At 39.6% G+C, this 26,928-nt stretch overlaps 1 protein-coding gene across 1 annotated transcript in view; it reads left to right on the forward strand.

The window, feature by feature from the left end:
* Positions 1–14,951: 14,951 nt before the first annotated feature.
* The window catches only part of trps1 (trichorhinophalangeal syndrome I), a gene marked incomplete at its 3' end in the record, with an annotated part of 97,558 nt that continues 85,581 nt past the window's right edge, over positions 14,952–26,928 (forward strand). Inside the window, exon 1 of the mRNA XM_079258713.1 lies at positions 14,952–15,077. Coding sequence (XP_079114839.1) covers positions 15,065–15,077 — 13 coding nt within the window. The 5' untranslated portion in view covers positions 14,952–15,064. The remainder of the gene's footprint in view (positions 15,078–26,928) is intronic.

Raw genomic sequence — 26,928 nt, forward strand, 5'->3', positions numbered from 1 at the left:
ATCTGATAAGCAGTGGAGTGGAGTTAAATGTGCACGACATGAGGCTGGTGGCACAGGCGGCTATATAGCCTTGTGGTTACAGAGACTCTCTTGTTATCAAGTGTGTAACGCTCAGGCCCTGAAATGCCTGCTCGCTGCTTGTACGCAAGTAAAATCCCTAAACTGTGGCAGATAGCACCAGTTGCAAACATGCACAGTGAGTTTTACAGAATGAGAAATAATTAGGGACGCATTTACAGCTTTTGCAGCCGTGGCTTGTTAAGCAGCGAGTAAAGTGAAACCTGCTGCGGGTGTTCTGTGATGTGCTTTGACTTGTGAGCTCCGACTGCTTTGACTCAGCAGCGCGAGAGTCACTGCGATGCTTCCCGTACACGCAAACATTCAGTTGTAAATCACTGTTTTTGACCTTGTTGCTAAACGCTACAGAGGACGTGCCGACAGCCGAGCGCTCCGTCAAAATGAATTCGAGCTCAGGCGTTTCTCACCAACGTGAAGATTTTAACCTGCGGCCAGCCATTGCACTTTTTCTGAGATATACTTCAGGTGCTCTTCCCCCAATGGAAGGATTTTACAAAGGAAACAAGCAAACAAAAACAAAAAAAAAACAAATTAGGAAATAGCCTTCCATTGATGGTTTGACGGTGATAAAACAGAGTCGACAGAGCAAGTTCGATCCGGAACGCTTGATAAGATTTTTGTAAATAAAACAGACTTTCACGTGTTTGTAAATGTTGGTGTCACGCAGATGTGAAGATGAAAGCTGGAAGCTCTTCATTGAGCCTCAGTGATATCAGTCAAGCCACTAAGACACCGAGGGCTAAAAACAAAAAGGTTTGGACATTAAACATGTAAGGTGGAGTTGAGTTCAGCAAGTTGGAGATGTTGCAGCATGAAAATAAAACCTGTAAATCAGGAGAATAAATTTTTTCAGTGAGTCCTCGCATAATTGGCCCTGATCTAGTTCTTCTGCCTTGTTTGTGTGACTTTCAGTTGAGTGGACTAATTATACCTGCGTCTGTATAACGTCTAAAGCCTCTGTTCATGTATGAAAAGTCTAAATAATTTTTGTGGTAATTATAACTTCCTAAATCCCAAATTTGCCGTGATATTATTGAGTCATGAAAATGTGTTTACTTGTTGCACTTTTGCGCTGTAGAAACGCTTCAGAGCGTGTATAAGTACTTCAATCAGGAGAGTGTGACATCCACTAAAAGCTGCAGAAATGGATCTGAACTTGTTGTTGAGAGTATATTTCCACTCTGATTTTTAAAGTGCACTCCTGCACGAAACGGCATCTGTGATTGTGCCGAGTTTTCACACAACACCCAGTAGGCAGGCAGTGAAAATGAACTATGGAAAGTGTGACAGTGGGATAAGTGGCATGAATTAAATGTGATTTATGTTGTTAGCTTACTTGTGTAGAAGCTGAGAAGTCTCCGGATGGGCTGCGTTTACCTCAAGAACTACATGCTTGATTCAGATGATGTTTTTAATTAACTTTCTGCATTGAGAAAAAGTTGTCACAGCAGGTCATTTTTAGGATTTTCTGCATTTAGGAAAATGGCCTAACTGAATCAGCATGTCCACCTGCTGTTTGCATGCATTTTTTCCCTTTTTATAAAGTTGAAAATTTAAATACTGCTGAAAAATGACAATTTTATCAACAGGTTTATGCTAAACTAACGGCATTTAGTCATTTTAGACTAGATCAGAGTTTTTCTACCAGGCATTTTTGATGTGGTCCTTGTCATTTCCATCCTGTGTATCTGTGCATTTCATTAATATGACATCTGCCTCAACTGTTTATCTTGGCTCATCATCTCGTGCTTCGCATGCAGGATCAGCCAACACGATCTGCACGGTTCCACCTTGTTGATAGGTGCTTATCAATTAGTCTAAAAGTCTATAAGTGCTTATCTCCTCCCGTCGAGGTCAGATTTATCGCAGTTGCTGCTCGCTTATGATTGAACTGACTTACTGACAGTTTAATGTTTGCACTGAAGGTTAACTGTCTGCTAGGTCAACAGTCAAATCAAAAAGCTACTCTTGCATACACAAGTTCAGATTTCTTATCAGATTTGTTCCTTTCCTTTGTCTGCTTTACTCTTTTCGTTTGTTCCTTGAGGTGCCTCGCGTCTTTATCTCTGAATCTTTCTTTTTAATTTTACTGCGATGCAAAACAAGAAAAGGCTGCTGCTGTCATGCGCTCGTGATCATACTGTAATGACTGTCCAAGCACGGTATTTACTTGCCAAAAGATTGCATTTAACTTTAATTTTTACTGTAAATACACACTGCTGTTTGTTTGCAGATGTGCTCTCTCTTAGTCACAAGATGACCTTCCACAGTTAGTGGCAGTTTTCTCATCCATCCATCCATCCACATGTGTCCACATGTGTTAATCAGTGTTTTGTTTGTTACTGCACGTGCTACAGTGTGGCTGTTAAAGGTGTAGACTTGTATTTGCTTCAGTCACTGAGGAAAGGAACACATTTTAGCTGCTTCTTAAAAAAAAAAACACGCTCACACACACATTCACACATGCACACATATGTACCGACAGGCCCATTAGTATTGTAGTCTGGGATCAGCCTCGAACATCTGGCGGCGGAGGAACTTTTCAAAGTAGTCTTTGTCCTCAGTCTGCGCGAATGCATGCATGCGTCTGTCAGTGTGCGGTTTCCTCTCTGTGTATGCATGTGTGTGTTATAAGAGGCAGACTTTTTATGGCATCGCATCATATTAAAAATGTGATTTAAGCGACTAACATTCACAGTATTAAAGCAAGTAGTCACACTCGCCCTTTTCCGGCGTTCCTTTTTATTTATTTGTTTGTTTGTGTGTCTGTGCTTCTGGCTGTGGACAGCAGAAAATGAGGAAACAGAAGTGTAGTTCATGATCAGCCTGCCTGGCGTGTTGTGTTATTTTATTCATGTAGCCCCGGCTGGCTGAGCTGGAACAGAGAGGAAGAAAGGAAGAAAGCACGGGGAGATATGACACCCTTTCAACTCGCCTCTGGTCTAGCTTGACATTGCATCCCAAATCTGAAGGAGTCTGGGAGTCAGTTGGCTTTTCTCTAGTGCAAAGCGAACTGTCTCACCTGGTCTCTCTAGGAGGAGGCTGGGCTTTTTTATTTTTATTCATCTATTTATTAATGCTTTTGATACAGCCAAAAAGTGCTGCATTTGCTGCTTTGGGTGTTGGAGGCTGCAGGCCTGAAGACGGTTTGCAATGATGCCCTCAGGGCTTCACTTCAAACCACATCAACTTTGGAAAATAAAAATGGAACTCATCTTCTTTTACAGCCCGACAGAGCTGCAACGTTTGGACCGGCTTTGTGGATCGTTTCTGTGGATTATGTGCAATTAGTGCCACATTGTTTCCCAAAAAAAAGCAACATATTTTGAAGTAGAACTGGATGGTTTGATCTGAAGTCAGTATTTATTGTTGCACATTCTTTGGAAATAAATAATATATCTTAGATCTGGAGTTTTTAAATCAATTTGTCTGTCAACAAAAACATTGATCATGCGTACATTCCTCTTGTCTTAGCTTTTTGAGGCCTGCTTGTTTCTGCTTTTTGGGCTTTCTGTGGTTGTTTAACTGAATATCTTTGGTGCTGTTTTTTTTCTTTTTCTTTTATTCACAGAGGAAACCCTGAGAGGGTTTCACTCTGAGATTTGGGAAAATAAGAAGCATATCTGTATTTGTGCTTGAACCAAAGACTTTTAATGTTTTAGAATTGGACCAGAGATAAAACTGGATCGAAACTTTGACACTGTGTTTACAGAAAATGTTGGGAAGTAGCAAGTCTGTCGTTCATGCAACTACTCAAGTGAACCATCAGCTTTAGCGGTGTTGTGATGGAATAATCTCCTTGAGCTCAGTTAAAAACATTAAGGTTATTGTGAAAAGAAAAGGAGACTGGTTTTGCTCGGGGTCTCGCACTTGTAGGTTTTGCTTTTCCATTGCAGCCGGTTTCATTCTCTACACCAGCACCAAACAGGCCGCTTGCATTATTAAGATTTTTATGAAACCTCTAAAATCTCTTCAGAGCTGGTGTTTCTGACTGAGCACACCATCTAATTCATTTAATTGACCAGATAATTGGGAAATGAAACTGCTTTGTATTATATGCATACCGGTTTACTTCTTCACCTGTTAACAGTTGAGTTTTGCATCAACAAATGACTATAAAACTACACATTGCTATTTTTTTTTCCACAATAAATACATTTAGTCAGGTGAGTCTTAATCTAAGTGATATGTTCATTTAATGCTAAATAAAACAACTTTAATTTGAAGTGAAACATTCTTCAGTAGCGGTGTCTGAGTGACCTCTCCTAGTCCTAAAAGTATAATGCAACATTAGCCATAAATGGCTGTTTGAATTGATTTACCTTGGCTTCAGTGTGGTTGCAAAGTGCAGGAATAATAATTTATTTATTTATAAGGAGAAGTATGTGACAAAACCTCATACTTAAAGCTAGCTGGTCAAATCAGGTTTCTACAACTGAATCAGCCCAGTGATCCTTGGCTTAAACATGCCACAGATTTGTCTTTTCTTTAATCACTTCTCAGTGTTTTAGGGCAGCACTGTTAGGCTCACTTTATGTTTTCCATTAAGTGAACAAAATGTGACTTTAAAATGTTCACTTCAGTGCTCATCAGTAGTTGCTTGCGTACATTTTCGTCTGGTGTAGCAACATATCAGAGCATAACGACGGTGCAACATGTGACTACTTGTAAAAATAAAAAAAATAAAAAAAAAACATAAAAAAAAGATCTCAAATAATCCTGATTTATAAAACTCTGTGGTGATTGTACCAGAATTAAGAGTAACCAGTCCGGTAATCTTCAACAATCAAGATGTATTCAGACGTAATGTCTTCAAATGTGTGTGTTGAAAAACAGAATCATGTCACCAGCGCTCGTTGTATTCGTTATGAACCATTATTGTAAAAGCAGACATTCTGAGAAATCCTAAAATCTGTTTTCATCAGCAAGTTTCTTCTGAGTAACAATATTTTTGATAGTCAGCATGTTTTTTTTAGGAGTATCTCTGAAACAGGAAGTCTTATATTACATTAGATTGTGGAAAACAGTGGAGAACTCCTTCCTGCAGGATCTGATAAGGGATGTTTGTCATGGCCAACGATACATTTCTTTGTTTTTTCTTCAGTTTTATTTATCAGGGGAAAAAAAAAAATCTCTGATAAGTGGGGTGTTTTTGAAGTCCACTCTGTGTGAAAAAGTGGTCGCGCAGATAGACGGATGATGGAGGGAGGGAGGTGGTTGTGTTTTTTTGAAATGGAAATGAAGGGGGCACACATCTGGGGGTCTTTCAGACCTTTGTGGCGGGAGACGAAGAGGTGGGTGTCAGAGGCCCATGGTCAGAAGTGTGTGTGGGTTGTTGGGATAATCGAGGAGGGGGTGGGGGGGGGGGGTCAGGCTAGAATAGACAGATAAAGGAAAGAGGAAAGGATAGTTTTTCATTTCTTGGTAGCTGGGAAGTAAAAGATAAGAGAAGTGGGTTATAGAGACATTCCTGGTTGGCGTTGGGGTGTGAGGGAGCGAGGAACTGAACAGGACAAGAAGAAAGGGGAACGCAGGAAGGGAAGCAAAAAAAAAAAAAAGAAAAAAAAAGGCTGCGATTGACATCAAGATGCCAAACATGAGGGGGGGAAAGAGAATGATAAGAACTGGAAAAGAAAAGGAAAGAAGGAGGGATGGACAACAGAAAGACAGACTCATTAGCATGAACCAGAGGAGGAAAAGTGGGGCGAGAAAAGGGGGCAAAAGATCACTTGGCGTGGTTGAAAACTTTACGGCTGACAGTTAAATTTACCTCAGGCCCCTTGTGTGAGCGTGCACTCGTGTGGGTGTGTGTGTTGCAGAGGACGCAATAGCACAGTGGGGGGCATGGCGTTTGTTCTGCAACATGGCTTTTGGGCTTTTTCAGTGCTTCACACTCAAGTTGTCCCCTTCCTTTTCTTTCGAGGTGGATTTCATAAAGCTGGAAGAATCACTTTCTAACTCTCATTCTCTTGCAAATTCTCTCTCTTTAAGTGGCGAAGATTAAATTCCCATCTCATATGAGAATGTCTGGATTGTGTCTGGACGTTCTTGTTTGGGAGTAGTTTAACCAAACTGCGGTGAACCTTTGTTGCATCAGCGATTTGTAGCCCGTCCCTCTGCTGCCTTGTGCTCTTTCATACAACTGGACGTTCCAGGTTGAGGATAAAACAATTAAAGGTTGAGCGTCCTGACTCTTGCAGCCGATATGTCTGTTGCATGTTGCGATAAAACCACGTTTTTGTTTTCAAACAATTAAAAATCTATTCAGGATTATTTCTGCTAGGTGTCAGGCAGAAGTGCACTTTGGGTCTATCTAGTGGGGAACTGAAAGCAGCTTTATGTCACGAGCAGTAAGATCAAAACAGGAGCTTCTTGGTTTGTTTTTAAAATATAATCGACTCCAGTAGTATTCCACTCAGGGATGACAACTTCACTCCCACCGTTCACATGAGGTTAGGAAGCAAAGGGCATCAAAGAGCTTGTTGGATGTTCAAATTCTCCTCTGAATAATAACTTAAGAAGTGGCAATGTTGGGTTTTAAAGCTGCAGACGGTGGGGATGGGGAGGAAATGTGAGAAGAAAAGAGGTGTCAGATCTGAGCAGATGAGCTGGGATCAAGGGTCGGAAAAGTAGAGCAAACGTTTGGGGCACTGCAGTTTTTGTTTAAACTCACAAGAGATGATCTTGTAATTTTTGTTGAATGATTGCCGTTTAGCGCCATGCTGTTTATGGCAGCTATTCACAGCTTTCAGGATCTGGAGGAGAAAAAGAAAATGTAATAAAAGACCCAAGCAAGTGCGCCTCGGCTCCATACACTTTCTGCTTCCCAGGATGGCTAGTTCTGATGACGATTAGGTTGTAGCTCCATGACGACCTTATGGCTCTTTTAACACATGTAACATGTAACATTAATACCTGCAGCGATCTGTTGAAGACATGGCATTGAGTCATGTGCACACGGGTCTCCTTTCAGTAAATTTTCCTCACCCTCCATTAAAAAATGCAAGTAAATGTGATAGAAAGACCCACAGATGTGAGATTCACTCAAGATTGGATGGCACACGAGATGAATTATAATAAAATAATCCTCACTGAGTCACAGTTTAATCACAAAAACACGTCATTTCACTTTAAGAATTGCTTTTCACATGCCGGCTGTGAAATGGAGGCAGTTGAAAACTCCCTGTTCTACATGTTTAAACTTGTCGAACAGTCAGCGTTATAATCATGAAATATTAATTGTGATGCAGTAACAATGCAGTTGTTCTCACCAGGAGGGAAAACTTGACGTTATCTCACGTTCTTGTCAGAAGTATGCCGCAGCATCACGGGAAACTCTTTCCAGAGTTTCAGTTTTAGTTTAGCCTTGAAATATAGAGGCAAGAAGGTACAATGGAGTTTGTCTAAGAAGAAGATTGGAGGAAAATGCAGGAAAAAAACCGAGGAATTTAGACCCCTGCAGATGAGATCTTTTAGATCTTTTAGATCGAGCGTTGGAAGAAGTGCGACAAACATTTGGAGCACTTTGGATTTGATGTATGATCAGACAGTAAGCATAAACTTCAGCTCCAGCTTAAACAACTTTCCTTTTCTTTTTCATTTGGCTCGGAGTGTGAAATGACTCAGTGCTGCAGCTATTTATTGTAGATAAAAACCACGACGGAGGAACATTCACAGCGCCGCGATTTATTTATTAAATATGACAAGCTGTCGGATTCCTCCGAACAGCTGATCGTATTTCAAATTAACCGGTGTGTGTTTGCCTGCTCATGTCAATGCAGAAGTTCATGCTTATGCTGTGCTGAAAGGGATCAGAGGTATGTTGCTAGGCCCGAGCTACCGGGAGGGATTCCTACACGACACCGGCATGTTCCGTTGGTACCAGATGAACAGTATGCAGAGCATGTGTGAGCAGAAGGCTTGTGATCAAAAAGAAGCCTCAGTTTAACAATTCATATGCAGGTTATTGGACCGCAAAGAGAAAGCGAGCTGCCACGTGCTGGTGTGTAAATCTTTCTGGAACATATTGTAGCTGTTTAAGCTATAAAACCGTTGACTGATGTGTGTCTGATCATAAAGTTTCTGTGATATATGGGTTTTGAGAAAAAGGCAAAGTTAACATCAATATTTAAACAATTGTGCTTTTTTTTTTTTCCTCATCTGCTTTTTGGAAGCTGTTGCATCGTCCACACTATGAGAGGAATGATATGACTCCTGGGCTTCGGGCTGCTTATTCTCCCTCTTTTGCAAACGAACATCATTGGAAGGATAATCTTGCAACACTTCTGGAAAATGAAGTTACTTTGGCGTGCGCACACACTGGATCTGTTCTGTTGCTTTCTAGAAGAATGGTAGTTAGCAAAGAGACCTGACTGGTGGTTTTTTTTTTTCTTCTTTTTTTTTTCTTAAAAAGCCTTTCATTTCCATGACAGTGCTTAAATAGAGAACATTGAGTTTGAAGCGACACTCTGATCATGTTTGGCTTTGGGTTTTGATTCAAGTCCAGGTTCTGTATGGAGCCCAGCCCTGCAATGACGTCTGGAGGGCCTGAAGAGAAAAAAGCAAAACAAAAAAAAAAACTGAGTGTTGATTCCCGATAGTGCTCAACAGGGACACACTGCTTCACTTGGACAGCGTGCGGATAGAAGGGCTCTGGAAAGGAGTATAATGTCAACATTGTGGCTTCAAAATGTTCCGCCGTGCGCGCTTGTGCGTATGCGCGCGTGCATCCTAAGTTTGTCCAGACATTTTCTCTGATGGGCCGGGCGCTTGCAGGAAACGTCCGATCCTCCACAATTAGAAATTTTGAGTGGCAAGTGTGCAGTAGAGAGTGCGTGGTTGCGTTTGTGTAAGTGACGTAATGTTTGAGCTTACCCAGACAAGAGAGAAACCAAATCACTACACACACATACATTTGTACGCACGGGGTATGTGTATGTGCTTGTTTAAAATCATCAGATATGTCTGGCGCATTCAGGCAAGCTGGCGCGTGTGTTTCTCTGTGTATGTGTGTGCATGTTTTTGGCAGAAGTTTAGTTTGTTTTCTGAAATTTTTTTTGGGGGGGGGGAGACAGCAAGAGTCAACAATCAACATGTTGATTTATGCAGCTACTAGTTCCTTCCATTACGCCTACAACCACCACTGAAGCAGAGTTTGTTCTCCATTATTTTTGATGTATGAGAGTCTTAGCTGTGGAGTGCAAGGTCAGAATCAACAGTCCCGTGTTGATTTATGCAGCTCATGGTTCCCTGCTACTATCGTACATCAAGGCAGGACATTAACGCCGTTCACGAGGCAGATATGGGTACTCCTTTCACTGTGGTTGGTAAGTTTGTCTCCTCTAGCCACCGCCGCAGCAGCAGCAGTTTACCAGTCATCACTCGGGTATCGTTTTCTCCTGTTTTCTTACTTTTGGCCAGCACATTTCAAAACTTTTTTTTTTTTTTTTTACTGAACAAGCTATGAATCATACTGCATGCTTATTTAGTCATATAAAAAAAGCTTAAAAAATATTTCTGCACCTTACTGGAACAATCAGACTAAACTTACAGCTGGGATTGATTATTTATGTACTTAGAGGCGCTGAGGATCCTCTTTATTACAGAGGAAGTGACAATGTGTCAGTAACTTGCACGTGAATCTGTGTCAGAGCTTAGTTTGAAAGCTTTGGGTGTTGCTCACAGCGCTGAATAGACAGACCACTCCCTCAGCTTTCACCCAAGCAGCATAAAGATCTGGTTGATCAAGGTTGCTTGGTGATGTCCACAAGAACTGGCACAATATGCTCTCGTGTCGTAACTAACTCGAGGGAGTTTCGTCTTCTGCTGCACACAGAAGGCGAAGATAAAGCTGTGCAGACGGCGTGTGTTTGAGCGAAGTGCATACTGACATGAATATGAGCTGCAGCGCAAAGGTTGCTGTTGTGTTGTTGCATTTCAATTCTAAATTTTGTTGAGCTCAAATCGGCTTGTAAAACAAGGGGAAAAAAAAAAAGGAGTTCCAAGAAAAACAAAATCTCTTAAATCCGCTTTATTTATTTATTTATTTATGATATTTTTGGCTAACCTTTTGGGTGCTTTCAGTTACTCTACTTTCATTCAAACGCCTAAGTTTAAGCAATTTAAACGGAATAAATCCAGCTAGAATGAAGAAATATTTTGCATGTTCAGCTCTACACGGCTGATTGTCATGAGAGCCACCATTTAATATCAGTTGTACTTCAGCTGCTCATTGTGGACTCCATTTTTCTGATGTCCTCTTCCAGGAGCCTGAAGAATTTTCGAGTGAAGGGATTAAAAATACTTCTTTTACAGTTTTTACTCATGAACTAAAATGATATCATGGTTGGAAGATGGCATTAGTAAACATGTATTAACCATCTATAAGGACAAACATTCAACTCAGGTGATGTGTAAGTTTTGCTTATAGTTGAGACCTTTTAACAAATCAGGCATTTTCCTTTAGAACTGGGTGCACAGTTTACCCTCTCCCTTCAGATGTTGATTGACAACATCACGATTTGCTTAAAAATGGTGCTATGCATGAAGGTATAGATGTTGTGCACTGATGTCAAGGCATGCTGTGGAGAATGGCTCTGCTTCTTGTTCAGAAATGACTTTCTTGACATTTAAACAAACCAGAACTAAATATGAGTGGGATCATAACGGGGATCAGGAGGAAAAAAATTGTCACGAAAAGTGGAACCTGTGTGAAATACGGAGCTGGTTTTGTGTTTTACAAAGCTTTGGTTGACTGCTGATCACTCTCGCATGAGCTAAAACCACTCATCTGTTGGTTGATATTCGTTTTGAGTAAATCGCAAATCGTCTCAATAACAACATTTCAAATATAATGTAAATTAAAATTTACGTCAACGACGACGTAAATTCCAAGATTATTCTTTGAGTACTGAAATGCTTCTTGTAAATTCAGATTAGGTTTAACTCGGACGTGAGCAGTTCTCTTTTTCTGTTGCATCTGCCTGATTTTTAATCTCTTACTCAGCTTGATGTTAAATCCACGCTGCAGCAGGGATGAGTCAACAGCAGAAAAAAAAAAAAAAGATCTACTTTAGTTTATCTGCTTGTTTCCAGAGCTAACAAAGTTGGGCTGCAACTTCAGTTCTGTCATCCTACCTTTGACATTTCAACCATCAAATGCGGCAGTGAAAGCTTAACATGTCTCTAAATTTAGATCTTTAACGGCCACACTTTCTTAGTCAAAAACCAAAATGATGATGGTTTCAGTAAAATATTTAGCTTTCGACAAACTTTCTGCAGAGAATCAAAATTTTCTCACTCAGAAAAAACAAACCCTGCTTATCTGGCTTTGTGGATTCAGTATTTTAGCTCCAGCCTGAATTGTAATTGATGAAGTGAGGAATAAAATTGATAGAAAATCAAACAAAAAACAACAAAAAAAAAAGACGATACAAAGGAAGGTGTGTGTGTGTGTGTGTGTGTGTGTGTGTGTGTGTGTGTGTGTGTGTGTGTGTGTGTGTGTGTGTGTGTGTGTGTGTGTGTGTGTGTGTGTGTAGGCGCGCGCGCGCGCCTTTCTCAGGATATCAGGCGTAAAACTTTACTGTGCAACACGACGACTGTTCCTTCCATCAGTGTCTGTTAAGTGACTTCTGTTGGAAATCACTTTCAGTCATAAACACATGTACTGGACTGCTTTGAAACTGTCAGTATTGCATTTCTTCTTTCCATTCAAAGATCCTAAATCTCAATTCTTAAATTAATAAAAATAAAACAAAAAAAAACCCAAAACAAAACAATAACACTGTGAAATGACCCGTCCCAGATGGAAGAGTTCTGTGCGGCTTAAAACAACGTGCTGGAACCGGTGAAGTGCTCTTAAAAAAAAAAAAAAAAAATAGCAAGGCACATCAAAGGCAATCATTTTCTTGAGGACGGACGGGGGAAAAAAATTAAACGAGGAAGGAACTGGCATAATTACTTTGACCACCATGTCATTCGAAGTGGCATTAGCAATAACAAATCAGAAAACAATAAAAGATGAGAAGAGGGATGAAGGGCTCATGTTGCACGGCAGAAATGACTTCAAATCAATTTGAGTGCTCCTTGCACGCATTGTTGCTCATGCACATCGACGCACACGTGTGTATGTGTTTCCAGGAGGCGGTGAGGCCGTTTCATATATGTGTGTGTGGGTACATGCCTGCACATCTGTATGCGTGCATGTGTGTGTGTGCGCCTGTGAGCCAGCCGAGAGTTACTGAGTGGGTGTTTGTGTGTAATCATGTACGTCAGGCCGTCATGAATGGTGTGTTTGAGACAGAGCGGAGTGTGGAGTTCCTCGGGCTGGACCAAATTGGAAACAGAAAAACAAACATTCCCTAGGAACCCCCGCTCTCCACCTCCCTCCTGCTCCCCCCCCCCCCCCCCCTCGTCTGCTGGCCAGTGGCGCAGTCCAACCTGTCTGGGACAATGTAACGGTCTATAGTCGGACCGGACCACACACGTTCACGGAGAAGAGGAGGGGGTCTGAACGCAGGGGGTGGTGGCTGTGGTGGTTGTGGTGGTTGGGGGGGGGGGGGGGCGCACAATGACAGTTGGAAAAACAGACAGAAGAAGCATTTAAAAATGACAGAGCTTACTGATGGATGGAAGAGAAAGACTGGGAGGGAGGAAAAGTGAGACGGAGAGTTTGAAATTGATGGACGTGAGATGTGAAAATAGGAGTTGCATTAGTAAGAGAAGCAGTGTGGAAGGTGTGTGTGTGTGTGGGGGGGGGTGGCGATAAGTCATTGTGGAGAAATACAGGAAAAAAAAAGTAGGAACTAAAAACAGGGAGGCAGTGAAAGACAGTGATTAAGTAAATGAGTAAGCTGGAGCTGGACTGAGTCACGGCTCCACGGGAAAATATTTAGTTCCACTCTTTAAATAAAGAAAACGTTCTCTCCCTTTTCCTCTCCTTTTGCGCCACCGATCAGTAAATTGCTCTCCAGTTGTCGTCTTTCTGCTTTCGCTCGCCGTTTAAGAAAAGAGCGTTCTTTCTTTGTCTCCGCTCTTATAGTTAATACTATTATGTGGTCTGTCTCGAAACAACAGGAAACATATCTGTGTGTATGCATGTGCGTCATGGGGAACTTGACAGCCGGGATATTACAGCCTGGAGAAATCATTAGAATGCATGAGCGTAATCTTTTGTGTCTGTATTTCTGCATTTAGTCCACACACAGGGATGTTTTGCTTGTTCAGATGATTTATAGGGTTACCTGGGGGCATGGAAGCTGTTTTATTCCAAACGGCCACCTGGAAGAAACACATTTTTATTTTGTCAAAAACACTCTTTTATCCATGAAAACCTTTTTTTTCTTTTAAACTTAGGCGGGTCTTTAAAGTGACTCATAATTTCAGTCATGACTCATAATGGGCTCTTTGCTTTATGCCAGCAATTGTTTTTGTCTTTCTGCAAGAGTAGATATCCATATTTTTCATAATGACACACTCCACTCTGTGTGTATTCACTTTCTAGCTTTAGTCCAAACAAAGTTAAAGCTGTATGTGGAAGTGGTCAGGACCAAAGGCAAACCTCTGAACAGGTTGTCCAGGATATGAATACCCATCCTTTTTTTTTTTTTTTTTTTTTTCTGTCTGCATTGCACATTAGATGTTCTTCAAGCTTTAGCCTGTTGCTATTAAATAGCGCATGTGAGTACATTTAAAGATTTGTCTGTGATCCACCACCGATACACACACCTACATGTGCACACACTGTTCAGTCTGTCCCAAGGAAACTGGCCGAGGATAAATACAGGCTCAGATTTAGATTTGCGGTAAGAGGCAGAGAGAGGCCGGATGGATGGAAAGAAGAAGGGGTGGCACAGAGAGAGAGAGAGAGAAAGAAAGAGGAGTGGTACAGACAGAGAGGGTGGGGTGAGTTGTGGTTGAGGCAACAAAAGGGGGAACTGAGAACCGAAGAGACTGACTTTTTTTTTTTTTTTTTTTTTAATGGTAGAGAATACAGAGTGAAGGAAATATAATTGTCAACGGTCACAGCCACTGGAAATTTGATATGGAAATTCCTGGAAATTACTCATCGATTACCGCCTTCTGATTCAAAGAGCGATCAATGATGAAATTGAGTGAATAATACTTGTAGAGAAAATGAGACACTGGATTCTGTTGCTTTTTTTTTTTTTTTTCGTTTTGGCTCTGCTCACTGTACTGAAAGCTTTTTCTGAACTCACCCTGAATTTTGCCTTTTCTGATGCATGATGCATATACGATTCTCTCTTTTCATATTAATCACATTTTTCTAGACAATGAAGTAAATAAAAGAATCTTGCATTTGTACTAGTTTTCCTCTTTTGAAGACATGAAATATGTACATTTTGAAGATTTTATCCAGGCGGTTTCAGCAGAGGCCTCAAAGTTTGAGCTCACTAAACAGATTTTATAAGTACAAGTAAATATATAGATGTAATAAAAATGAGTAAGCTTACTGTAAATGTTGAAAATCTACTCTAATGTTGGCTTTGTCATTTCTTTTTTTCCAGGTTGCTAAGGTCACGTCTGGGATGGCAGACTTAAGCTTGAGCTAAAAAAAACAAAACAAAACAGTGGCCATCAAGACGGGGACGCCGCATAACAAACTTCCACGGATCTCCAGCTGAAACTCCTAGCTGTGCTGCCCAGCTGTTAAGCAAAAGACTCCTGGACCAGAGTAGCTGATGCTACTTAAAGCTGAGGACCTTTCTAAGCAAAAGTCAAAGAAGCAGAACAGTTGTTCTCAGATGTTTAAGGAGCGCTGCAGAGCTGCATGGACCTAAGTAGATGGAGGGATACTAGTCTGGAGCGGACACCTGGTTTCTGCTTTCCATGACTTTGTTGTGGAGTACAGAGGGCCGCTAGCTGTGCTGCGCTACTGGACGGACCGTTGTAGTGCGGGGTTGAATCGAGCTGCTTAAACAGTACTGATGCCAAAGCCTGGAGTTGGCCATGATGTTTTTATAACCTGATGATCAACAGAGGTAGGACATATATGCTTTAATCATTATATATTTTTTTAAATTAATAATTCTTGAGTATAATGAACAACTTTTGTCAGCTGTTAAGACATTATGATTTCAACCAATTCAGAAAAACTTGAATACGCAAAGTACAAAATGACGTACAACATATTATAAAATGTGATATTTAATCAGCCATCTTTAACAAAAGACTGATGGTTATTTACTTGTTTATACCAGTGAATAAATTCTATTTTTTTTTTTTTTTTTGTATAATGTCCAGCCATGTCTAACGTTGTTTTTAGAATTGTCTTGAGCTTTCATGGAAACATTTTTTTAAATAATCTGTAGAAAAAAAATGTTTGTTTTTTTTGTATGTTTTTAAAAAATTTGTTTTTAAATTTAATACTAATCCAGAAAGTCATATTTTCCCCCTGTTTTAAAACAAATGCTACTTCCATCAGTAATAAATATTGAGGGGAAAAAAAGAGGGCAAGGTCATCCTCTGGGTCCCTTTTAAAACTCAGAGTTTTCTAAATGACTGGTAACGATGGCTTTGCTGCAGAGCAGCAAAACATCATGAAAGAAACTTTTCTTAGTCATCGCTGTTGGAGGAAGTGACTTTGTGTTGCCTCGAAATGCCGCCAGTACGCTGCGATCTTCAATGTGCAGCTGCTACCTGCCTGTTGATTCTCGTGCAGCTTGAATGAACCAGGTTCACATTTGGAAAAAAAAAAGTCAAAAGATGTCTCCAACTTTATACAGCAGCAAGTCAGACATTACCTACCCTTCCATTAAACCCACTCTGTTACATTCCAGTTCAGTAAACATCATTAGCAGAGCTCATTAGTTCCTCACACTTAGTAAAAAAAAAAAAAAATAGAGGAAGCAGTTTGGTCGATTAGTTGTCTCAGATTAAATGCTCCTATAAAATATGTAATTGCTGCCAGCAGTGTACTGCTAACAGATTGTTTTTCTGACAGTTATTTGGATTCAGCAGATAAAGTTGCAAACCTCAACCTTGCCACTGCAGAATGCAGTCAGAAATGTTGATAAGCAACAGTGAGCTGAAGGAAGTGCAGTTTTCACAGTTGCCGAATGATTATTTATCTCTGGGCAGTTTTGTGCTCTTTAGAAAATGTTAATTTATTTTTTTAAAGAGAGAATTAGATGAGTTAAAATGTCTTCAGCAAGTAAAACTAACATGCTGCTGTTTTTTTTTCTTCATGAACACAATGACATGCTGATTTTTTGTACTACAGGAGATGCAGATGTGTTCAGCTGAATGCATTGTGTTGATGTGAGCTTAAAGCTGCTGTGATTTACAGTTAATTTTGTCCACTGCTCTGCGAAAACGCAGGTTTGTGTTTGATGCAGTTAAAATATTCAGAGGCCCTTTATTCTGTTTTACATATGTGTCTGTGTGGGTGTTGGGTGCACTTTTTTATATGATGTAAACACTACTGTACTTTTTGGACTTTTCTAAATATAAAACTGCATGAAAGTAATGGAAACAGACAGATATGTGGATATTTAAATTTTTATAGGCCAACTTCCATTTCTACCCCCACGATCAGGCTCTTCTTGTTGATTTCATTGGTAGCTTTTTGTTTCCACACTTTAAAAAAAAAATGGGTAAAAAGCTGCCAACAGTGAGATTTTTAAACGATCTGAGCAACTGTGTTGTAACTTTTCAGTTTTCCATCCAGTGAGATTATGTTCGTACAGCCACAAAACACTGAGGTGGATCTCTTAAAGTCTCATTGAATAAAGTACAACTGTTTCTTCTTGTTTTTTCCTCCTTTTCCAAGTAAGTTATTGAAACAACCCTTGAACTGAAAAAGCATGGCCTTTGACTGACATTTGTGTCTGCTTGTGATCACTCTGCGGGGTTGTTTCGTGTGAGTTTTAGAGCATTTCTGTGAATGAATGTTTTGATTAATGATTCGTCCACATCAAATGTTGTGTCTCTTATAGTGTGTCCAGCAGGGCGGATTGCTTTGAGCTACTTGATTCTTTAAGACATGGTTTCTGATTGTGTGTGTGTGTGTGTCTAACTATGTCTTTGCATGTGAATATTTGCACGCCTTCCGATGTGTACGCACATGTTTATGGGTACAGACTTGTTTGCGTGTGCATGTATTGTGGTATTGCATAGCCTTTGATGTTATGTCAGATTCAGCTGGAATTTTTTTCAGACTTGTGTAAAACAGAGGAATGCCAAGTAGAGACAGATCAGAGACAGTTTGATGGTCACGCTGCACACAAACATGCACAATAAAGCATTCAGAAGATTGCTTCTGTGATGTTGCCGACCCAAATAAGTTCAGATGCTCTTTGAGGTAACGAGTCTGTGCATTCCCTCTCTCTGTCTCAGTAGAGCTTGCTGTGTTTCTTCGCATCATCCTGTGTGTGTGTGTGTGGGTGGGTGGTCTCAACAAAGCCAGGTATGGTGTAAAACATAAGCAAGCTACCTGTTGAACTCTCCCTCCAGCTCAAAAGATAAGTGGAGAGTTATTAGGATGGAAAAAACTTTATTTTTTTCACTTTGGATCGTTACAATCTGCTGAACAACAAGTTTTTAGCTTTAGACGTGTTGCCACCTGTTTCAGTGGAACACATCAGTGTTTACTTTGTGTTCGGTCTAAGTTCTGACACCTGTTTTGGATTTCAAACCTACTGATCATTAAACGCTGATGCAGCTATTTTACAACCAGATGGAAGAAGAGCTGAGTCAAACTGCCAACTGCAACCACACCATGACAATGAATTTATATGCTAATTAAATGTTAAGCCCTTGATATTTTGATTTTTGAAATCAAATAAACAATGTGTTCATGTGTATTAATTGCTGATAAATGTATATGAGATTAATAAAAGGAAAAGACAGATGTTTAAAAAAACATCTTGTTTAAGCAAAAGGGGCAGTAGGAATATTAAAACCAAGCAAAATATGATGGAGTGTATTTATTTATTACACGAACAATAAAATATACAACACAAACTCTGAAGACAGTAACAGTCCTGAATGTTTGGCTGGATATCTGACACAACAACACAGGGAAGCGTGTTAATCAGAGCACAACAAACTTGTTGTAGTGTAGGACAAACAAGGACCCAAGTGCAGATTGGATGTGGATACTAGGACAGGTTTATTGTTCTCCTGGGCAGAGTGGTAGGTGGCCAGGCAGGCAGGTTGGCGGGCAGGCAGGCAGGTTGACGGGCAGGCAGGCAAGAATCATGCACTGGTGACAGAACAGACAGTTGTGAAACAAGCAGTTTAAATTCTTAAGCAGAAATGCTGCAATGGCCGAGAGCTGTTACCACAGATGAAACAACAATCAGGCGATGACTGGTGAACTGAGCTGGCCTTTTATCTTGCTGCTGCTGATTTCCCGATGAGAACCTGGTGTGGACTTGATTGCCAGGGAAACAGGCACACCCACTGCAGCACAGGTCAGAGCAGGAACCACAACAAAACTATCACAGTCCAGCTGAAAAAAGTGATGCTCTTTTGTGTACATTGGAGTTTCATCCAGATTGGTACTGTTTCACTAAAATCCTGCTGTCAGTAACGCTTTCTGGATGCATCCTCAGGTCTTCCCATGGTCACATTCATTTAGCTCACTGTTTGTCAAATGGGGGTACGCGTACCCATCGGGGTACTTCTAGGCATTCCAGGGGGTACGTGATATTTTTTGAAAACATATACCTTTTAATATTTTCTTTAAAACATCCTTAACAAAATAAAATAATAATAAAATAATATAAACATTTAATATATTTCAATAAATGTAAGTGTAAATTCATAAACTGAAACCGACTGAAACTATCTGTCTGTCACTGTCGCCTTGACAACGCAAATGATGGAGTCCTGGTTGAAGTGTAGTAGAGATGTGCAAAACATTTGCCATTGTTTTGTACGGTTAAAGTTTAATGAACTATACACAAATGACAAAGTGATGTTTTTCCATGTTTCTTTCTTAACTAAAAGTACTTTGCAGTGGTGGTGGTACTTGGCTGAATTTTTTTTTATTTTTATTTTTATTATTATTATTATTTTTTTTTTACAAGGGGTACTGTGTTGCTGGTTGAGAACCACTGATTTAGCTGACACATTGTAAATTCAGCCATGTTTACTTCTGCACACATGAAGCCCAAACTGTCCTTTTTACCCAAAGCATATGGTCTGCCAGAACCACATCACCTGTATAACTTTCTACAGAAGTCAACTGGCCTCTGCGACGTGTTTATCTCTGCACTCCTTCCAAGACAATGTCGAATGAAAATCCACTGGTTAGTTTCCTCTTTTGTGTGCTGATTGATCATGATGCTGCTGCGGCAACCAAGTACACAACACTGAAAAATAAACGAAATACTTTTATGAAATTATGACTATGGCAGAGATTATGAAGATGAGAGCCACTGTGGGACCGGTGTAAACGGACCCGGGGTTCCACTAAAATGGCAAATCAATCCCACAGCTCTGTACGAGGTGATGTCAATGTGAATTCTCTGTATGCACAAAATGAACCACTAGCTAGTTCAGTTTATGCGAGATGACCTCGTCTCCTCATCTGACGTTACAGCAGGGTGCGTCGTTTTTAGTTTTCACACACTAATAACTTCTGTCAGTATCTCAGTGTTGATATAAATATATGTGTGTGTCTGTGTGTCTAGGACAGCAAAACATAACTCATTCATCATACTGGACAAAGGGTTATTACACAATTACGAGCACCCACACACACACGCAGCTCCTCTGTCCTCATAATCCCAAACAACAAAATAATTCTAATTAATCCAAATTAAAGCACATTAATTATGTAGAAAAAGAAGATTTACAAAGGAGGTGTCACCAGCTGTCACTGCAATTAATGACTTAATTTGTTAGTTCGTAATGATCGACTGGTTTAAGGAACAAAGAATCAGTCAAAGATCAAAGTGACAGATGTGCGTTCATCCTCTGGATGAGCTTAATGTTTGATCCCGTCTTTGTTTGTGTTCTTCTATTAACTTTATTTGTATTAAGGCTGCAAACATGACTGTGTCATCACACCGTTATCTCATTTTCTCTTCACGGGAAAGTGGTTTTGGCCTGTTTTCAGTTAACACTTAGCAGGCCTCTAAATCACTTTGACATTACAAATTAATGAGGAGGACAGAGTCTCTGTTTAGCTGTTAATTGATTGCTTTGCCTCTAATAACTTGATTAAAGTTGGAATGGCTACTCGTGTATAATACGTACCGTATATCAGCAATTAACTTGAAAACCAATGACTTTTGACCTACAATGTTTACCCTCATTGAAGAGGTATGCCACAGTAGTAGGGTCTTCATCTGAATGTTTGTTTTTTATTTACGTATTTTTGAGTTGTGCAAAAAAAATGTTGATAGAAACGGCAAAGAAACACTGAGAAATACACAAAACAGCCACATAAAATTATTTTTTTGAAGACTTTTCATTCAGACATGTCTTGTTTCTCAAAGTTTTGTTTCCACTGAACAGCTACTACATGTTCACACGAATGGAGCCTTTTACATATTTTGGTCTGTCTTTGGAGAGCTTGTGACTCCATTCCCAGATGAAGCACATGGAGCACTACCATTCTTGCAGTGTAATGCCGTATTGTTCATGTGCGACCACAACGAAGAAGAATCAACAACATATTTAATAGCTGTGTCCCAAAAACTTAGACGTGCGGATTTGTCTGCTACATAGGTCAAAGTGGCGCGCCAAGTGCTGTCCAAATTCAAAGGCTCCATCAAATCCACCCTTCAAATCCACACTCTGTTTGGCACCAGATTAGCTTGAAACGAACGCTACATGGGATGAATCCTTCGCAGCCTCTTTTCTCCCAGAATATGTTCTGCACCTGACAGTACGGCTGTGACGATATGCTTTTGTCCCGATTCGATTCCGATATTTTGGGTGCCGATTCGGTTTAAATTGTGATTCTCATAATATTCTTTGATATTGCTGATTTTTGTAGACTAAAAACAAAAATAAATGTGGAAAACCTTTTTTTTTTGCTACTCATTTTTCTTCATTTAAATTAAGAAAAAACAAGACCGTAGCCAGACCATCATTCGTCTGGTATAATGCCCAAGAAGACAAGTAAAAAGATCAATAAAAAAAAATAAACATGACAAAAAAATTATAATGGGCTATTTTTATTTTAAATACGAAAGGATTTTTTTAAACAAAAAAAAACTATTTTAAAATTGTGAAGCAAAAAATCCCAATATTCAATTTTTTTTTATTCGATTTCCCCACCCTTACCTGATGGAAAACAATGAGCAGCAGAGCGCTGGTGAAGATGTTTTTTTTTCTTTTTAAATTTAGAATTAATTTAATTACAAGCGTGTAACCAGGATTATTTTTCCACTGAAGTTAACGCCAGCTTGACAGGATATGCTGTCAGAAAGAAGAGAGCTTCACTGCACTCTAAGCCGAAGGAAAGCTCATCTGGGCGGCCTCCTCCACATGCTTGTAATTTAGACACACAGGTAAATGAAAATAAATGAAATTCAAATTACTGGCACCATTTTCTGTTATTACAAAAAAAAAAAAAAAAAAAAAAAAGTGTTTTTTTGTAAAAGAATGGGATCACTAATTTGATAAAGATGCAATATGTAATTGCTAGGCAACAGAGGACTGGAGCACTGGGGCGGCTATAGCTCAGGAGGAAGAGCAGTTGTCCTTCAACAGGTAAGTTGAGGGATCGATTCCAGGCTTCCCCTGAAATGCCGAAGTGTCCTAGGGCAAGACACTGAACCCCAAACTGCCCCCCGATGTGCCTATCGGGGTATAAGTGTGTAGAATGAGTGTGTGTGTGAATGGGTGAATGTGACAAGTAGTGTAAAGCGCTTTGAGTGGTCTGTATGACTAGAAAAGCGCTATAGAAGTACAAGTCCATTTACCATTTACCACTGTGGGTAATTCCCGTACATTAGGTAGGCCATCTCATTTCAATAATGGTAAGCACACTTTGGAGTGTGCAGACAATGTAGAACACTTCATATACTACATTGTCTGTAATTCTTTGTCAGCCTAGATTGTACTAACGAGGTAAAGCAAAATAATACAAAAACATCTGACTGACTGCATCCACAGTCAGCAGAGTCATCCCAAAATAGCTTCTCCATTAAAAACGTGACATGTGCTCAGTCAGTATATTGCTATAGCTAGATGGTAAGTAATTACCCTCCAGTTTCTATCTGTATGATAATCTCATTAAGACCATGTGCTGATGAAAGCTAATGTTAAATAAATAAATGTAAAGCTGTATGTTTAAAGAAAATCTACATGGAATAGTAAATTTAATACATATGAAAACAAATTGTGAGGAGTTGTAATGGCATAATTTAAATCCGGGAATGTATCTTACTATCACTCAAGCAAAAATGTTCAACAATTTTTATTGGGGGGGTTTCACTTCAACTCCTCAGAAGTTCTTCTCCTACAATTCGACTATTAATGCACTAAATCTGCAAGGAGACTTTTTTCCAGCCAAATGCGACTGGCATTTATTAGCTCCTTGGTGTATTAATTTTCCACTGCTGCTTTTGGTGGGTAGTGTTTTTGTTCTCTAGCTTTTTTTTTTTTTTTTCTATGAAGGAAAATCCATTTATCAGATTAAGATGAGTTCTTAAGCAAAACAGAAGTAATGGACCCAACCTACTTTCCGAAGCATCAACCAGCATCAATGCTTTTGTATTTGCTGCAAAGTTTAAGTTGAAATATAATAATATGCTTCGTTTACTACATATGTAAAGGTAAACCAGAACTCAACCAGTGGTTTAATATAGCGCAAAGTTTTCCAGAAAGCATAAAAAATGCATTGAAATACAGTTCGATAGATTAAATCATCTTATTTTAAAATAATGTGATTGGAGAGTGTAAAAATTGCAGTCCGGTATATTTGAGCAATGCTGATAGACAAACTGGTTAGGTTGGTTTATGCTCAGCTTTCTTGTCAATCCTTTGTGCTATACTATAACAATAAAAAGCCCAAACTTTCCTTGTGCATTTGTTTCTTGGCATTTTTGTGTTCGACCAAAACCACAACTTGTTACCATAATGACCCAACAACACAGTTTTTGGAGGTCGGTGGCATTTACTTATGTTTAACTTACCTGCTTGTGTTTGTACACACACAACTTGCATGTGTGCTCTTGTCTGGGTGTGCTCAGATGTGGGTGTGTGCTTTTTATTTGGTTTTCCCAAAACTTGTGTGTGTAGCCAAGTGAACAAGTGTTAACAAGCTCTGTGCAGACTGTATTTATTTAATCCATATGCTGGTGATCTATACAGCTGTGTGCTGCTCCTGGTGTGTCTGGAAGGAAAAACTCACTCTGCACTCACAGCCCTGTGTGAGGTACAGCAACTACTGCTAAGTCAGCTTGACTGTGGCTGCTTATACTGACAAAAAGACATGCTGGGATCTTTTTTTTATGTTTTGCTGAAAGGCAAACTTTGCTGATATGAAATGTCTTTTACCATGTATTACCATGTCATAGGAATGACGGGCTTTGCTGATGTCGTCTAGAACACCATAGCCAACTGTAGCAACTTGCACCATTAACTTGCATATCCTGACATCATAGGAGTAGTTTGGACAAGATCAGTCAACACACTATTCAGAACACACTGTGGATTTCAGGAATTACTTCACATTTTGTAACTGTTGTCAGGGTCCATAATGGTGTTCACCAATGATGACAAAATGCAGAAGAAAAAAAAACATTGTCTGAAGCTGCTGCTGATAGTTCTGCTGCCAGGCCAGTCGGACCAGAACCACTGGGCGATTATGGACGGCGCCGCTGGGAGCTGACAGGCTGGTGGCTAATGGCGGTGCTGCAGCAGCCAGGCTGCCTGGCAGCAGCACAGCAACTTGCCAGAACAATAAAAACAGAGTAGCTGGGGGCTTACAGATAGTTCCAAATGGTTGTTTTTTCACATTCAGGTGCCCGCCAAAAGCCAAACGCAACCAAGTCGGTCACCATGCTGCAGTGATTTTCAGTCAACTGCTGTGTTTGTTTGACTCTGTTGCCAGTGGTGAGGGACTCCTGGTATATGCAGCAATGCACAGCCAAAATCATCAAAAGCGGGGAAAAACACTTTCAAAAGATGTATAGTGAATGTTTCTCTGTACTGATTGCTGTGTTTGTACTTGGCATGACCTACATTATTTGTTGATAAAATGGTGCGTTGCTTTGCAGTTCACAGCAGAAGTGCACGGCAAGATAATCAACATTAACAGGGTTCAAGCTAGCCAAAACACAGATATTTGAGCCAATCACCACCCCGAACAAGCAGCTTACAGACATGTTTTATGTCGTGTCAATTCACATTGTTGGCTTCTGTTTACTTAGCCTATCTAATTGATTGAATTTTCTTGCAACAGTGATGCACAAATGCCTGTCAGTCATCTTAAATATTGTATGAAAGGATGGTGAAAGGTATAGTTTCCTCTGACTGTTTTTCATTAGAATGTGCTTTAACGTTGTAAGGACAAAAATCCAGAGCTGTGCATGGAAATTCCTACTTTTTTCCCAGCTGTAAGTAATTCTAGAGACTCAGTAATTTAAACCCATCTTTATATTTTTTGCTTTACCTCTTTTAAGTCATTATACAATCACTGGCCATATAAACACAGATGAAACTTCTAGCTGCAAAAGCAATAGCAGCTAATTCAGTAAGTACATGTGCAGTTATGTGCAGTTTCTTCCATATAAGTAGAAAAGGGAGTTTTCCTCTCTGTGAGATGAGTCAGTGCTCCCTCTGCTCTCTTTCATAGCATCATGTCTAGCAGAATTCTCTTACTTAATCTTAACAAATCAATGCTGAGTAAGTCGACCTGAAAAAAATTGGATATTATGTCTCCAGCTGCTTTGACTCCCTCGGATACGTTTGACAGCAATAACAAACACTGTTGATTTTGACTCCTGAATCTCTTCATGGCCAATTGTCTGTAATGGAACATGAAACGTTCCATATTGTTAAGACTATTGGAACACCTGCTGTGTCTTTGAATGCAAGAGGATAAAAGCAAATTGAGAGATTGGCAGCAAAATAGATTTAACTTCTGTTGGAGAAAACACAACTGGGAAAATACTTTCTTTTTTTTTTTTCCAGTAGCACAGTAATGTGATGTGGTTGAAATGGTAAGGAAGATAGCAATTACTTGAACTTGGCGGAAGAAGTAAAATGAGAGATGCACAAGTGGATTCATATTCATGCTGTCATCTCAAGACAGACATAAGTAAGTGTTGGTGCTTCTTTTAGTTAAATTCTGCTCAGGTTTTAGGGCATGACTCAGCTTCAGGGCGGCTGTAGTGAAATCTGACTCAATGCTTGGTGATTCTGTACAGTCTAATGCAGTTTCTAAATTCTCAAGGTAAATCTCTCAGTAAAACCCAGTGAAGCATACGTATTTTTCTTGGCGAAAGTCATCCTCTTGGCTCTGGCAGATATTTACTTTGCAGACTACATAGAAATGTTTATATCTCTCGAATTATCTGCTTTGATTGGGATTGCTTTTAGCAGAAAGGTCATGGTACTTTGCGAATTAGTCTGCATGATGTTCACTCATTAATTACGTCTGTACTCCTAAACAAATTGTGAACAGTCACTGTGATTCCAGATTGCATTTTTATTTCAATGTTTTTCAAAATCCTAAACTTCTCTACTTCTTAGTGATATTTCAAAACATTGAACATTGACTCTGGAAGCCAGTAGTTGATAAATATCCCACAGTTGTCAGATGCCAAAAAAGTAAAATATAAGTCACCATATGAGCCAGTGTAACTAGTCAGGCTTCGTTATCTGATGCTGAAGAGATCCAGCTCTAGCACGACATCTGAGCCAGGTACTTAAAGGAGCAGATTTACAACCACCTCTGCTAGAATATTAAGTTGAATACTTACCTTCAGATTGAGGAAAATAACTAACCTCTCTAATGGATAAGCGCCCTAGAATGCTTAATGCTAAGCCTCTTCGTGTGTGTGTGTGTGTGTGTGTGTGTGTGTGTGTGTGTGTGTGTGTGTGTGTGTGTGTGTGTGTGTGTGTGTGTTAATCTCCATAGCAGGTTCCTTGCCATTAGTGCACTACTGAACAAGGCAGCAATTCATTCAGCAGCTTTAACTGTCTGGTGGTGTGTGTATGTGTGTGTTTGAGAGAGAGACAGAGAGAATATGTGTAGCTGTTTGGCAGTTTTCAAAGTATAGACTGTGTGTTGTTTTAAGAGAATTGTTTCCATACGCCTGTCTGCACCATATGGCCGAATGTGTAAAAAAGACCCCACAAGGGTGTGTGTGTATGTGTTTTCATATACATATATATATATATGTATATATATATATATATATATATATATATATATATATATATATATATATTCTTCGATATTGCTGATTTTTGTAGACTAAAAACAAACAAAGAAAAAACGTACAAAACTTTTTTTTGCTGGTTATTTTTCCTAATTTCAATTGGGAAAAAACAACACGGTAGCCAGACCATCATTCTGCTGCTATAATGCTCAAAAAGTAAAATAATGAAAACAGAAAAAATTATGAACATTTTATAATAGATTATTATGTATTTATTTGAAAAGAATTTTTTTTTTTTTTTAAACAAAAATCATTTTAAAATTGTAATGCAAAATCACCATTTTTAATTTTTTTTTTTTCCGATTCAATTTCCAACTCTAAAAGCATCTTTTTTGTCTACTTAACCAATTAGTTAGTCAGTCAGTCATTTTCTGAACTGCTTGGTCCAGTTTAGGATCAAAGGGAAGCTGGAGCCTATCGTAGCAATCATTGTGCAATAGGTAGGGTACATCTTGGACAGCTTAACCAGCCACTGGGA

Source organism: Telmatherina bonti (genome assembly GCF_933228915.1).
Source record: "Telmatherina bonti genome assembly, chromosome: 19".
Classification (NCBI taxonomy): Eukaryota; Metazoa; Chordata; class Actinopteri; order Atheriniformes; family Telmatherinidae; genus Telmatherina; species Telmatherina bonti.